The 13,982-nt window shown below is 66.2% G+C and overlaps 1 protein-coding gene across 1 annotated transcript in view; it reads left to right on the forward strand.

Moving 5' to 3' along the window:
* Positions 1-4,332: 4,332 nt before the first annotated feature.
* Positions 4,333-13,982, forward strand: part of HCN4 (hyperpolarization activated cyclic nucleotide gated potassium channel 4) — a 34,964-nt gene continuing 25,314 nt past the window's right edge. The window contains exon 1 of the mRNA XM_062204882.1: positions 4,333-5,108. Coding sequence (XP_062060866.1) covers positions 4,333-5,108 — 776 coding nt within the window. The remainder of the gene's footprint in view (positions 5,109-13,982) is intronic.

The following is a 13,982-nucleotide window of genomic DNA, read 5'->3' on the forward strand; positions in this document are numbered from 1 at the left end:
CCTGGTGTGCACTCCTGGTGGGAGGTCTCTGTGCTCCTGGCCGGCCCCACAGAGCAGAGCCGCTGAGCACGGAGTGTAGGTGGTCCTCACACTAGAAGACACTGGGCAGTGGCAGCTCTGCCTGTCGCCCCTCCCCGCCTCAGCCTCCCGTCTTCTCAGGGGTTTGAGCACAGGCCAGGGCTTGGGCCTCAGTCCTTGGGCAGTTGCCCAGAGGCCGTGGCATGGGGGCTAGAGTGCGTCCCACGGGAGAGAAAAGATTCGCCTGCTGCAGCCCCAGGCCGGGGTACGGGGTGGAGAAGCCACAAGAAGTGACTGTGTAGTGTTAGGCATTGCTTTCCTGCCACCAGCAATATTTACATTTTTTTTAATCTTAGAATTTATTTACCTGAGAGAGAGAGAGAGAGAGAATCAGGATCTTCTACCCTGCTGGTTCAATCCCCAAATGCCCACAACAGCCAGGGCTGGGCCAGACCAAAGCCAGGAGCCAGAAACCCCCTGTGCCCCTGGCCATCTTTAAGGAGAATACGGGAGCCACACTGGGTACTGAAGGTCAGGCTATCTTCCCTCCCGCTGCCATCTCATCGCACAGGGCTCACTGGGAACTGTCCAAAACGAGGCGGGGTGACAGGTGCGCTGGCTTGTCCATCCAGTGTCGGCAATACCTTGTGGGATAGGTTCATGAAACCCATTGCACGTGTGAGGCAGACTGAGGCACCCGCGGCAGGGCATGGCGGAGGAGGACTTCAGCCGGCGGCTTTTGTTTTCCAGCGCCACGCGCCATGCGCCACGCTCCACTGTTTACGGCCGGGGTTCCCAGACTTTTGGAATGCACAGACCAATAACATTTTTAAATGATTTTTGGGAACAAACAGAGAACCCTATGCCAACTTTTTATTTAGCCGAGGACCAAAAAAAAAAAAGAAAAAGAAAAAAAAAGCACTGTCTCCCAGCACCGTGCTTTCACAAAAGGGCATTTTAACACAGAAACTGTGGCAAAGATATAATCTTAGAATAAAGACAACAGCTGGCAACCCTGCCCCAGAACATCCCACACGGTGCTTCTGCACCCCACCCCACCCCCGCCTCTTAACCTTGGCCCTGCAGGCTCTGGGAGCCACTGCCTGTCCCCACCCCCACCCAGCAAAGCCCTCAACCCACTGGCAACCTCACTGCTGGAATTCCCCACCCCCACCCCGGCCCAGCCAGGTCCCCACCAAATAAGGTCTGGAATATACAATTGGCACGGCCCTGCCCCCAGCGTGTCTTCTGCATCGCACCCGATGGCCATGGCCGGCCACCCTCCCAGCCCTGCCTGCCAGCCCCCTCCTCCCTCCCGCCCAGCTCTCTTCCAGGTTCCCATTCCAGGAGCACCCAGGCCCTCGGGGACCCCCTAGCTGGACAGCAGGTCTTGTCTCTGTCCCAGTCCTGACGAGGCAGGGCCTGCTGCTTCCCTGGGGCCCCCAGGTGGTGGCCATCCCAGAATCACAGCCGATCCCACACCTTCTAGAGGGTGCCTGAGAGGCGAGGGTAGGACACTGGGGGAGCAATGGGGCGGGTGCAGGCTGCAGGGCACCCAGTGCCAGGCTCGGGACCGCCTCTCCCTCCTGCACCTGTGCGTGCCCGGCCCATCCCATCTGAGCCAGCTCCACTGTGTTTTTGCTGTGGAGCACTGGCAAGCCACTTAACCTCTCTGTGCTTGCAAAGGTTGGGCCCTGTGAAACAGCCGAAATTTGACCACATGGGGCTCACGAAAATGATTTTATGTGTATTAAAACAGATGAGGTGTAAAACTATGTCAGATACGTGTCTGTCAACACATCCGACCCCCTCTTCCAAGAAGCCCTCCCTAACTGCCCCCAAACTCAGCGTGGTCTCCCTTCCCCACCTCTCCCGTCTGGGCCACAGTTTAGCAAACACTTATTTCTTGTCTTGTGTTTTTCTCTGTTATTCCAGAGTCTAGCCCCCCTGCAGTGGGGAGCACACCAAGGGCTCCTGCTGTGCCGCCCCCGGTCTGCTTGCTGCTCTGTCTACACAGCAATCATTTCTTTACCCAAAGCTGGTCCTAGGTGGCTGTGAATGGGTGGTGCAGACCAATCGGAGCACAGGTACAGTGCCCACAGGGCAATGAAGAGGCCCTGGCTCCAGCAGCTGTGGCAGCCGCAACCCAAGACACAGACCCCCGGCCCTGCCCTCTTTCTGTAACAGGTGCCGTTTGCCCCTGGCTCCCTGGCACACTCAACGGTCACCGATTTGCTCTCTGTCCAAGACTCTGCGGGTGCTGAATCCTGCCTGGAGCCCAGCGGGCGCCTCCTACCCAGGGGACAGGGACTGCCCCGTGTCATCAGTGCTCAGGCTGGTGAGCGCCTGCAGGCCATGGGGACCTGACCAGGTCCCGGGGGTCCGAAAAGGCTTCCTGGAGGACGGATGGCACCCCCACGGGACCCCAGGAAGCCTTGTGGACTGACTTCCTGAAGCTGGCTAAGACACGCTGGACACACTGGCTCCCAGCAAGAAGTGAGCTAATCAGAGGATCCCCCCACCCCACCCCGGGCTCCCGGGCTGAGAGCACCCTGGCTCAAGGACACCCAAGGACACGCAGGGGTGAGGCCTCCAGCATCTGTGCCGAGCAGTGTCAGCTCGGAGCTGCTCCAAGTAGAAGTGCCAGCTACAGGCCCAGTGCTCATCCTGTCGCTCCCTCCCCAAGGGGGTGGGGGGTGGGGAGGCCCTGTGGCCCAGTGGGCAGTGCAGGAAGAAAACTGTCCGGAAAGGCTGCCCACCCCCAGACCCCCTCCAGGATCCCTTCACCGGGGGTGGAGCAGTGGTCCCAAGTGGGCTAAGAATGAGCAAAAAGAAATCATTTGAGGGAAAACTTGCTTTTCCTCAGTGGTGGCCGAGCCCTTCCAATGCTCACCCCAGCCCCCACTCCTGACCCAACCTGGGTGTCGGGCTGCGGCTCAGCCTGAGCTCTCCTGGGCCCCCCGCACCGCACACACAGCTGCACCCTCCGGGTCTGGGGGCCGTCAGCTGCTGGGGTGGGAGGGTCTGGGTGGAGCAGGGACGCCCCCAGCGTCGATGCACACGGGAGCTGCCCCTGCGCACCGGAACCCAGGGACCGGTGCAGAGCCCGCCCGCCCCGCCCCTGCCCCAGCGCCAGCCGGACCCCCTCAGGGCCCCGGAGAGGAGTGCGCGGGATCGCGCGTTCGGATCCCGAGCCGGTGGCTGCCGCAGGCGCATTTCCTCGAAATCTTACCTCGAAGGGCCGGAGCGCCCTGCGCTGGCCTCGCGAGTCCCCCACGCCCTCCTGTTAGGGTGGCCAGGCGGCTTCGCCGGGGAATGACCCGCGCGGGGTCGCCCCGGCCTGCGCCCCGGCAAGATCCCGGGGACACCTCTCCAGCGCGCTCCGGGGAAGGCCGGCTCCGCGCGCGCCCCGAGGAGGGTCGGAGCCCAGCCCCTCGCAGACCCGCGTGGAGCCAGCGGCTGGGAAACCCCGCCCCCCATCTCGGGGTGGGGAATTCGCCGCCGAAGCCCGAGCCCAGCGCGGATCCGCGGAGTGCCACCCGAGGGCGCGGGAACGAGGCTGTCTCCTGCCCGCCCCGCGCCCCCGCCGGGCCGCCCCGCCCCCGGCCCGGCCCGGCCCCGGCGCGCGCGCCGCTGCCCCTTTAAGAAGCCCAGGTGGGCAGGCGGGCTGCGGGCGCCGCTCCTATGGCAACCCGCGCGCTGCGGCGCGGCTGAACCTGCCCGGGCGCCCGAGCCCGAGCGCGGCCGGAGGGCGCTCCGGGGAGGCGGCCGCTGATGTAAGCCCGGCCGGCGGGAGCTCCGCTCCGCTCCGCAGCCGCACAGCGCCCGGGGCGCCCGGCCCGCAGGAGGCCCAGCGAGCCGGCTCGAGGCGAGGCGGCGGGTCCCGGCGGCTCCTCCCCGGGCACGGCTGCGGCCCGAGCGGCCTGCGCCCTCCCGCGGGACGCACCCCCGGGAGACGCGCGGGCCGTGCGCCCTGCGCTCCGGAGCGGCCGCCGCGGCGCCGCCGCTGCCCGCGCCCATTGTTCCCCGCGGGGGCGGGGCACCGGAGCCGGCCGCGCGCCGCGCCCCTGGCCGCGGGAGGGAGCGAGGCGGGGAGGGAGGGGCCCGCGGGGTCCCCGCGCCCGGCCCGGCCCGCGGGGAGGCGCAGCGCGGCGAGCCCCGGGGCGCCGAGCGCGGCCGGGACCTTCCCCGCGGCGCGCGGCCTCGCAGCATGGGCGCGTGAGGCGGCGGGCGAGCCGGCGGCGAAGCACGCGTGGCCCCGCGGGCGGCCCGGCGGGCGGAGCTGGAGCGGGTCGGCCGTGCGGCCCCGGCGCCATGGACAAGCTGCCGCCGTCCATGCGCAAGCGGCTGTACAGCCTCCCGCAGCAGGTGGGGGCCAAGGCGTGGATCATGGACGAGGAGGAGGACGCCGAGGAGGAGGGCGCCGGGGGCCGCCAGGACCCCCGCCGCAGGAGCATCCGGCTGCGGCCGCTGCCCTCGCCCTCGCCCTCCGCGGCGCCGGCGGCGGGCGGCGCGGAGTCCCGGGGCGCGGCCCTCGGAGGGGCGGCGGACGGCGAGGGGCCGGCCCGGGGCGCGGCCAAGTCCAGCACGAACGGCGACTGCAGGCGCTTCCGCGGGAGCCTGGCCTCGCTGGGCAGCCGTGGCGGCGGCGGCGGCGGCAGCACGGGCGGCGGCAGCCACGGGCACCTGCATGACTCCGCCGAGGAGCGGCGGCTCATCGCCGAGGGCGACGCGTCCCCCGGCGAGGACAGGACGCCCCCGGGCCTGGCGGCCGAGCCGGAGCGCCCGGGAGCCCCGGCGCCGCCCGCAGCCTCGCCGCCGCAGGTGCCCCCGTCCTGCGGCGAGCAGCGCCCGGCCGACGCGGCTGTCAAAGTGGAGGGAGGCGCGGCCGCGGGCGACCAGATCCTGCCGGAGGCCGAGGCGCGCCTGGGCCAGGCGGGCTTCATGCAGCGCCAGTTCGGGGCCATGCTCCAGCCCGGGGTCAACAAATTCTCGCTGCGGATGTTCGGCAGCCAGAAAGCCGTGGAGCGCGAGCAGGAGAGGGTGAAGTCGGCCGGCTTCTGGATCATCCACCCCTACAGCGACTTCAGGTAAGGCAGGGCGCGCGCCTCTGCCGTCCCTGCGTCCGCAGCCCGAGTTAACTTTGCTTCCTCCGCCGCCGCCGCCGCCGGGAGCTCAGGGGTAGGGATCGGGCAGGGGAGGGCCGGGGAAGAGGGGCGCGACCTCCTCCCTGCGGGGCGCGGGGAACTTTCCTCGGGCTCCGGGCGCGCCTGTCCCGCTGGGCCGCAGTGGCGACGGGCTGGAAAGGTGGTGTTAAGCCACACGTTCTGCCTCCCGCCTGAGGCTGCAGAGGCAGGGCGGGCGGGCGGCGGCGTGGGAAAGAGAGCTCCCTGCGCGCTGACCGCAGGCGTCCCTGGTCTGCTGCGGGGCACCTGGGAGCTGCGGGCCTGCTTTTTTCTCTGCGGGGAGCCGGAGGTCACTGGGGCGCCTGCCCGCCTGCCGGGAAGACGGCCTTCACCCACCATCACCTTGAGCCCAGCCCCTATGGCCAGCAGCTGCACCAGGAGGAGCAGGCGGCCTGGGCAGCTGGCCTGCGCCTGGCAGGGGGGGCAGTGACCTTGCTCACTCAGAGTGGTCAGTGAGGGTCCCTGATGTCCTGACCGCCGGCCGGCTGTCCTGCAGCCCCTCGCTGGTGGCGGGTCGGTCTGGTCCCCACACAAGAGGTGTGACTGCCAGTTGGGGAGAGAGACCCTGCCCTGTGCACATTATAGATGCCACTGCTCTGCGGATGGCGCTGGGGCCTGTGGGTGCCTGTGTTTAAAAGTGGGCTGTTTCTGGAGGTGGGGTCAGGGATGCCTAACCCTACTCAAAAGTCCTGGGGGGGTCTCCCAGGGTTCCTGTGGTCTTTCCTGGTACACAAGAGTGGGGTGGGGGCCTGGGAGACCCTCCCTGCCTTGAACCGGGTCTCCCTCTGGTCTCTTTCCGCCCTGCCCCCAGCTCATCTCCCTGCCTGCCCACCCTGCTTGCCTGCCTGTGTCAGTGAGTGTCTCGCCAGCTCAGAGCACCTCCTTTGCCAACTCCAGGGAAGCCGGTTTGTAATGAGAGCGAAGCTGGTTTTTCCATCCAATGAGAGAGATTTCTCGGGGCTGGGAGTGACCAGTCAGGCAGCACTCCAGGGCTTAAAAATAGGTGGTGAGCAGAGTCCCTCTTTGGAGGGACTGCTCTTTCTTAGCCTGGTATCCAGGGTTCCCGTTCTCCCAGGGTGCTGCGGCCACGGCCCATCGAAGCGTGCGAGCAAATGTGGGGACCCTCCCTCTCTGGCCAGGACTGGGACCTGAGGCCCACGCTTGAGCAAGGGAGCAGCGGCCAGGAGCCGCCCCGCCCCCACTGCTGAAGTCCGCCTGGTGGTGACAGAGAGGCTGTGCGGTGTCCACTGCCCGAGGCTGTGTGAGGGGCTTGGCTCCCTTGCTGGCCTTGTCTCGGGAAAGCCACGGTCAGGCTTCTCAGCGTCCAGCCCGCTGCCCGGGGTACCAGTACAGCCCCTCCCCCGCCAGGTGCCAGCTCAGGTGTGCCCAGCCTCTTGTCAGTCTTCAGAAGAGCGCTGTCGGAGGGCCTTCCACTGCTGGGCCCTGCCCTCCTGGCCTCCCTGCCCAGGGGGTGAGGAGCTAGGGTGAGCTCATCAGATGGGAGCCTTCTCCGTGCTGCTCGCTCCTCTGCCCGGCCGTGCCGTGTCTGCCTGTAGTCCCAGGATGTGGGCCACAGGGTGGATGAGGGCAGCAGGAAGAGGGCCTGAGCGGGCTTTGAATTTGGGTTGGTGCAGCAAGCAGCAGAGGCCGGCGGCTGGAAGCACATGTACTGCCAAGCCTAACGGCTGTCCGGGGCCAGGTGGGTGAGGTGCAAGGAGGCAAACCCAGGAAGGACCGCCTGTGCGCACGCGTGCGGAGGGGCGGGGGGGGGGGGGGGGTCCCGGCTCTCCTGCCTTTGGGCCGAAACAGCTCAGCTCATCTTCCAAAGACCAGCGAGGCAAGAGCCTGGCTCCACGGTCTGAGCACAGGAACCCCACACTCTGTTCCGCCTAACCCACGCCACCCCTGTACCAGCCTAGCTGCACCCCAGGGCCATCCCAGAGTTGCAAGTCCTGGCCTTGGGCTTTGCATGGAGCAGAGCCCCCCCCTCCATCCCAGCCCCCACCCCTGCCCACCTCTGGCTGCACCAGAGTGGCTGCAGCGCTGCTGGGGCCTGTTGAGGATTTATTCATCATTTTGATGGGCAGGAAGCTCGATCCAGCAGAATTGGTTTAATAAAGAATTGCCAGCAGCCGTGATCGATGGGGTTTGTGGTTTGGAGTTGAGGACTGCCGACTTCCGGCGTCTCCCGTGCGCCAGGGGGTGGGGGTAGGGGCGGGGCCCTGCTCCTGGGCCACACGGGATAGTAGGTTTTCCTCTGTTGCCCCTGCCAGGGCCCGCCCCACACACCAAACCCCGGTGACCCCTGTGGCTCTTCCGGCCTCTAACTGCTGCCTGGCCTTGAAGCTCATATTTACGGTTTGTCAAAGGAAGAGGCCTGGACATGGCAGGCGGGCTCTCGGGTCCTGGCTGAGCGCCTGCGTCCCCAGTAGCCGGGTCCTGGAAGCCGGGCTTGGTGGTGGGAACCTGGAAGAAGTCGAACATGGCATCAGGTCCTCCCGTGTGCCCGAGAGGAGAGCCAGGGAGGTGGCGGTGTAGCAGGTTGCGCTCTCAGACGCCGGGCCTGTGTGCCCAGGTAAGACCCTGGGGCCGTGGGGTGGGCTCAGGGACAGGCAGGGAAGTTTGTGTGTGGGGTGTCACTGCTGTGCCCCAAGGTGAGCTAGGCAGAGGCGTGGCCTTCTCATCCCCCCACCCTGCCCCTGAAGGCCGTGGGGAGGCAGAGGAAGGAAGTGTCTTAGGGCGTGCTTTCCTTGGGCAGAGGCAGCTGGGCGCCGTCTTTGAACTTCAGTTCTCCGACCTGGAAAGCGGGGACCCTGTTGCCTGTGTCCTGGTCAGACACACATGGGACCACGGTGGTCGCCCCCGTGGAGGGAGCTGCCCGACGGCCATACCTCCCCCACCCTCAAACACCCTTCCCCTGCTCCCTGGTCTGTCTTTGGTTCAGGCCAGAGTTTCTGACCTGTGTGGGATCCGAGGCCCCACGGAGAACCCGCTGGGGGCTGTGGAGTCTCCAGCCAGAAGGATTCGCGTGCATCCGGGCGCGTGCAAAGTGGCACTCAATTTCCGGTGTCTGGGCGTCCACTCTTGTTGAGTTGGGGCTCCGGGTTGTGAACCTTGCTCTAGCCATTCCGGAGGAGAGAGTGGGCCTGGCAGGAGGCGCGAAGCGATGGGGTGAGGGCCTCCGCAGTCGGGTCGGCTCAGAGTTGGGTACATGAGGAAGGACAGGTGCCTCCTTCCTCTCCCTTTCCCGTGGGGACTGTGCAGGTAGGAGGCGAGGAGGAGGAGGAGGATGGTGGCAGCCAGCTCTGGGCCTGGGGTCCTGGGACCCTGTCCTGTGTGGGCCCTCCTGGCCGGTGCTAGCAGTATGGAAAGCTTAGAGCTGCAGCCGTGGGGCCTGGGGGAGGGGAAGGGTGCCTGGTGTAGCTAGGATTTGAAGCTCTAGTGGGGAGACAGCCCCCCACGAGCCTGGGCTGGTGAGCTCAGGGCCCAGGTGCTCCTAGGTACCAGGCCACAGAGACCCCGCGAGGCAGTGGGCCAGGATCCTCTAGCTGCCTGCTGCAAGGCCCCAGCTCCCTGCTCTGGTGGCCTCGTGGTGAGAGCGGGGGCTGCCTCGGCCCCTGCCTGGCCCTGCCCCCTTGGGTCGCTTAGTGCTGTGAGCCGTGGGGTTTGGGGGCTGTCCGGTTGCCTGTCTCGGTTGGGCGCTTCGGCTGGGGTTGGTCTGCCCGCCCGTCCGTCTGTCCTCCACTGTGCTCTAAGGGCTGGCATCCCTGGCACTTACAGGGCCTCACTGGCCACCGTCCGTGCCCGCTCCCTCTCTGGCCATCGTGTGGCATTGGAATAGGGCTCGGGGTTTTGTGACAGTGCAGCTTCTTGCACTGCCTGCCATGCGGTCCGGTCCACCCAGAGGTCCCGTGAGAGTACGGTTCTGGTTCCGTGGGTCTGCAGAGGGGTCTGAGCCTGCGTTTCTGCTCAGCGCCCAAGTGCGACCGACGCTCCGGTGGCCCAGAGCCGGAGCGGGCTGCTGGGGTACAGTTCCAGGTTGTGTGCTGGGCCTGTGCTCCCCGGCTTCCCAGAGAACAGGGCCCCAGCTCAGCACGGCAGGTGAATTCTGTGACATGGGTTAAGCCAAGCCATGGAATTGTGCTTGCAGACTTGGAGATGTCGGAATCCAGGCGCCCCCCCCCCCCCCCCCCCCAGTCTGCACAGCTGCCGGGATCCTGCTGGCCCTAGACGCTGGCTACTGGGGTGGGGTCAGCAGGCGGAGGCCCCCGTCCGTCCCTGCTGTCCCACCCGGAGCAGCCTGGCTGGGGGAGAAGCGACGGCGTGTGAAGTGCCTGCTGTGCTGCAGGGAGTGTTCCAGAAGGCAGCAGATGTCAAGGAGAGAGTCCAGAGGAGAGAGACGGGGGGAGGGCGTGAGGTGGCTCTGACTGCGGCCAGCTGGGAGGAGGACAAAGCAGCTGCCTTCGCAGGGACACCCCCAGTGTGGATGCAGGCACCCCAGCCCGTGCTCAGTGTGGATGCAGGTACCCCAGCCCGTGCCCAGCAGCCTCCCCTGTTTCTGGCCTGTCTTCTCCCTGTCCCAGCCCAGCCCGCCACGGCACTGGCCACCGTGCAGTCCCCCTGGAGCAGAAGGTCCCGCCCCAGTCCTGCCGCGGGCTTGTCACAGATGCCTGCTGCAGCACGCACTGGCCCGGCTGGCGGGTGCTCACAGAGCTGCTGCTGCCAGTGCTAATTAATAGAAGGGCTACGGAGGCCGGCCAGGCAGCCCTGCCTGGGCCCAAGGGGACGCCAAGGAATCCGCGTTTGCCAGCCAGAGCGGCCACGGCATCTGCGGGGATGTTTTCCGCCAGCCAGGCTGCTGCACTGAGAAAGGCCGCCAGGGCGCTGGAAGCCGCTCCGAGACTCTCCGGCGTCAGCACCTGCCCAGAGCTGGGCCGGGAGGCGGCACGGAGAAGGGGTGAGCTCCCTGTCGTGGAGGGCGCTCGGGAAGAGACCCGGCAGGATCGGAGCAGAGGTGGCCGAGCGGTGTGGCGTGGAGCCGGTGCAGCTCCGGATGTCGCCTGTCTGGCCACGGTGTGCCGTAGCGATCTGACCGCTGTGTTAAAGTGCGCAGGTGGGCCGTGACCATGGGGCTGCGGGGTTCTCTGGTCGGGCAGGAGACCCTGGCAGCGCTGGCTCCCTTACCCATAGTCCCCAGGTGTCCCTAGGGTCACTGTCTGGCTCCCAGTCACATCCTTCGTGCCGTTCAGCTGCCTGACCCCTGTGGGCCTCTGAGCTCACAGCCCCCCGGCTCAGAACAGCGGGGGCTGATGCCGTGGGTCACAGGTCAGTGGGGACCGCTGAGGAGCCGTCCACCAGGGCTGGGCTGGGTTGGAGCGCAGTGTATCTCAGCCTGAGAAACTGTGTCCTTATGACAGGTAGTGTTACCCTCCCCACCTATGGGGGAGCCCCACCCCCGCATCATGCAGCCATGAATTCACAGGGCTGGGGTTCCACCCGCGTCTCCGGGATTGGACTCACGCGTGTCCCCTCCGTGTCTCTCTCCCTTCCTTTCATTTTTGACTGATTTTTGGTAGCTTCAAAAAATGTAGCTACACAAGGTTCAAGAGGAGGGGGAAGGGGCTAGGCCATCCTGGGCTCTTTGTTGTCCTGATGGGAGCAGAGGGCGGCCGCGGCCGGCCCAAGGTCACGGCGCATGTCAAAGATGAAACCAGAGCCGTGTGGGTTGCATCATGTCTGCAGCGGTCTCACCTCCGAAGCCCACCCCCTGCTCCCAGTCCCCAGCCCCCATCCCGAGGGTGTCCAGGGAGGCCTTTCCTGAATGGTCTTGTCCCTTGGAGCTTCCTGCTACCTGCACCCCGCACCTGTCTTTCTGGGGTGCGGGTGTTTCCAGCGTCCCATGAGAGGTGGGTCTTTCTGAAGATGCAGGGTTGGGGCTGAGCCCTACCGTCCTAACCCCGTCTCCAGGGGCAGCTGGCTGGGCCCCCTGCCCAGCCACTCCCTCCCGGCCAGGCCTGACTGCGTGGAGACCTTTGGGTTGTTGAAGCCACATCCAGTGCCTGTTCCGGAAGGGAGGTGGCTGGGACTCAGAGGGGCACGGGACAAGTGGCCAGTGGTAGCCTGTTCTGTCCACCAGAGAGAGGCGTGGTCATGGCTTTGTTACATCCTGCTGGGAAGTGAAGAAGTCCAGTGGGTCTGTGCCTGGGGCTCAGTGGATGACTTGGGTAAGGACTTAGCCTGGGGCCAGGGTCAGGGCTCAGCTTAGGATGAGGATCAGGGCTCAGTATGTGTCTAGGGCCAGGGCTCAGTGTGGGGCTGGGTAAAGACTCAGTTTATGACAAGGATCAGGGCTCAGTCTGTGGCCAGGGTTGGGGCTAAGTATGTGACTGAAGTCGGGTCTTAGTTTAGGGCCAGGGTCAGGGCTCAACTTAGGATGAGGATCAGGGCTCAGTATGTGTCTAGGGCCAGGGCTCAGCTTATGACAAGGCGCAGGGCTCAGTCTAGGGTCAAGGCTCGATGTGGGGCCAGGGTGAGGACTGAGTTCATGACAAGGATCAGGGCTCAGTCTGTGGCTGAGATAAGGGCTTGGTCTGGGATTGGGAACTGGAGTCCTCGAGCCCACCTCTGGGCCGATCTCGGCCTCCCTGGGACAGCGGTGCTGGGGCAGGTGGGCATGCTGCCCTCTCTGCCCCGGTGCCCCCCGTGGAGAGCTCGTCCCGCTTGCCCTGGGCATCTGAGCAGCTCCTCTGGTCCTCTCTAGGCGGTGAGGCACAAATAAACAGTGGAGCCGCCTCTGCCCATGCCGGGGCCAGCAGATCCATCCCGCACCCCAGTCTGTTCTCATTATTTTGGGGGTGCCTGCAGGATGGTGCTCAGAGCACATAGGCGGTCCAGGCTCTGTAGGGGGACACCCTGCACCCCTGCTCCAGGCAACTCCAAGCTGCAGAGCGGGCAGCGGGGTCTCCAGGTCTGATGACGGCGGCTGCGTGGCCGGCCGACTGGGTGCTGGGGGCTGTGTGTCTGCCAGAGCATTTCCCCGTGTGGGCGGCCATGATAACGTCTGCGTGAACAAGACTTCCAGAAATTAACACCCTAACGGACTGCCTGGCACGCTGTCTTCCTGGCGTGGGAAGGGGCGGCCCGAGGATGTCATGGCCAGCAGGGGCAGGTGTAGGGGACTGGCTCTTCTTGTTCCTGGGGTAGGGTCATGCCTGCCTGTAGGGGTTCAGACTGGTTTTGGGGTGCTGCAGGCGAGCGGTAGACCTAGTGTGGGCTGGCGGTCAGGGGCGGCTGCCTGGAGGAAGCAGGCCTGTAGGAGGTGTGGGTGTGGGTGGCCGCTGACCGGCCCCTGGGCGGGCCGAGCTCTGCTGCCCGCGTGGCCGTGCTGCAGCTGGGGCATGCGTGGGCCCCGTGGGCGCTGGGCACCCTGGTCCTCGAGCCCAGGGAGGTTCTCCAGCTCTCCCCCTGGGCCCAGAAGGCAGGTTCTAGCCCTGCGGTCATGTCGCTGAGCGTGTGGCCCGCAGCCCAGAAGCAATTACCCTGCAGTCCCGGCTGAAGGCTCGGGCCAGCCCCTGTCAATGATTAACGCGAGTCCCAGCCACTGGAGGCCACTGCCAGCTGGGAGCTGCTCCCAGACCTTTCTGGGGGCACCCTGCCCTTTGGGGAGGCAGGAAACACCCCATGGCCCCGCTGGGGAAGTCGGCCCCTCCCGAGCACCCCTCGCCTGTGGAGTCCTCCTGAGCCTCATCCCCTTCGGCTGCGTGGCCTCAGGAAACTCCCTTCCTCTCTCAGTGTCAGGGCTGAGCTCGGTCTGAGAAGAGAGCAAAGCTAATTGGTCAAATAGGTATTGAACCTGCCGTCCTGACCCCATTAGCGCAGGTCGAGCCGGCCCCTGCCGACCGCTGGAGCTGACAGACTCGGCCCGGGGACTCTGCCAAGGCCCAGCCGGGCCCGGGCCCGGGGGCAGGTCCCGTGGGGTCTTTCCCGCCGAGGCTGGGCAGCACTGGGGAGGTCTCCCTGGCGTGCTGTGTGGCAGTGCGGTGGCACGTGGCGGCTCAGAGCCAGGCCCCACGGAGGCTGCAGGCCACACTGGGAGGCTGTGCTGGGATGGGCCAGGGGAAGGCGTGGGGAAGACAGGGGCCACCAACCCAGTGCCGCTTCGAGAGCCAGAGCTGGGGGACCAGCCCTGACCCCGTCCGGCCCGTGGGGAGGGGGCCTGGGGACGCACCTCTCCGTACTTGCCGTCTTCGTCTGGGGCTGGAGCGCACAAAGCGCTGAGTCACCTGGGAGTTCTGCGTAATCAGAGATGCCCGGCTGCCGGGGGCGAGGCCAGGCAGGTGCACTTTTGGGAGGTACCCCGTGGATCTGCTCCTATTACTGGGGGAGTCGAGGAGTGGGGGCGTTCCCAAGGCCCCTTCTGTGTTCGCGGTTGCTCTCACCCTGAGTGCCCCCCGGGAGCCCCCCCAGGAACATGGGGCCGAACCCTGCCTGCCCAGCCCTTTGGTGATAGCCTCCTCCTCCTCCAGGAAGTCATCCCACTTTGTCTTTACATTAGGGGCCGAGAATTACAAAAAGTGCTGGAAGGGACCTTGGGGAGTGTGTCGTCCAGGGGTCCGCCCGGCCTGCCTGCCTGGTCTCAGCCCCAGCCCAGCACAGAGGGGCGTGTAAGCACTCCTGTGTTTGGTACCTGGTGCTCACGAGCCCCTGGGTGACCAATCCGTGCCCGAGCCTGCATGCAGGCGGCAGGGGAGCGTGCCGCCTGACCTCCCTCGGGGCCGC

Source organism: Lepus europaeus, chromosome 11 (assembly GCF_033115175.1).
Source record: "Lepus europaeus isolate LE1 chromosome 11, mLepTim1.pri, whole genome shotgun sequence".
In the NCBI taxonomy this organism is placed as follows: domain Eukaryota; kingdom Metazoa; phylum Chordata; class Mammalia; order Lagomorpha; family Leporidae; genus Lepus; species Lepus europaeus.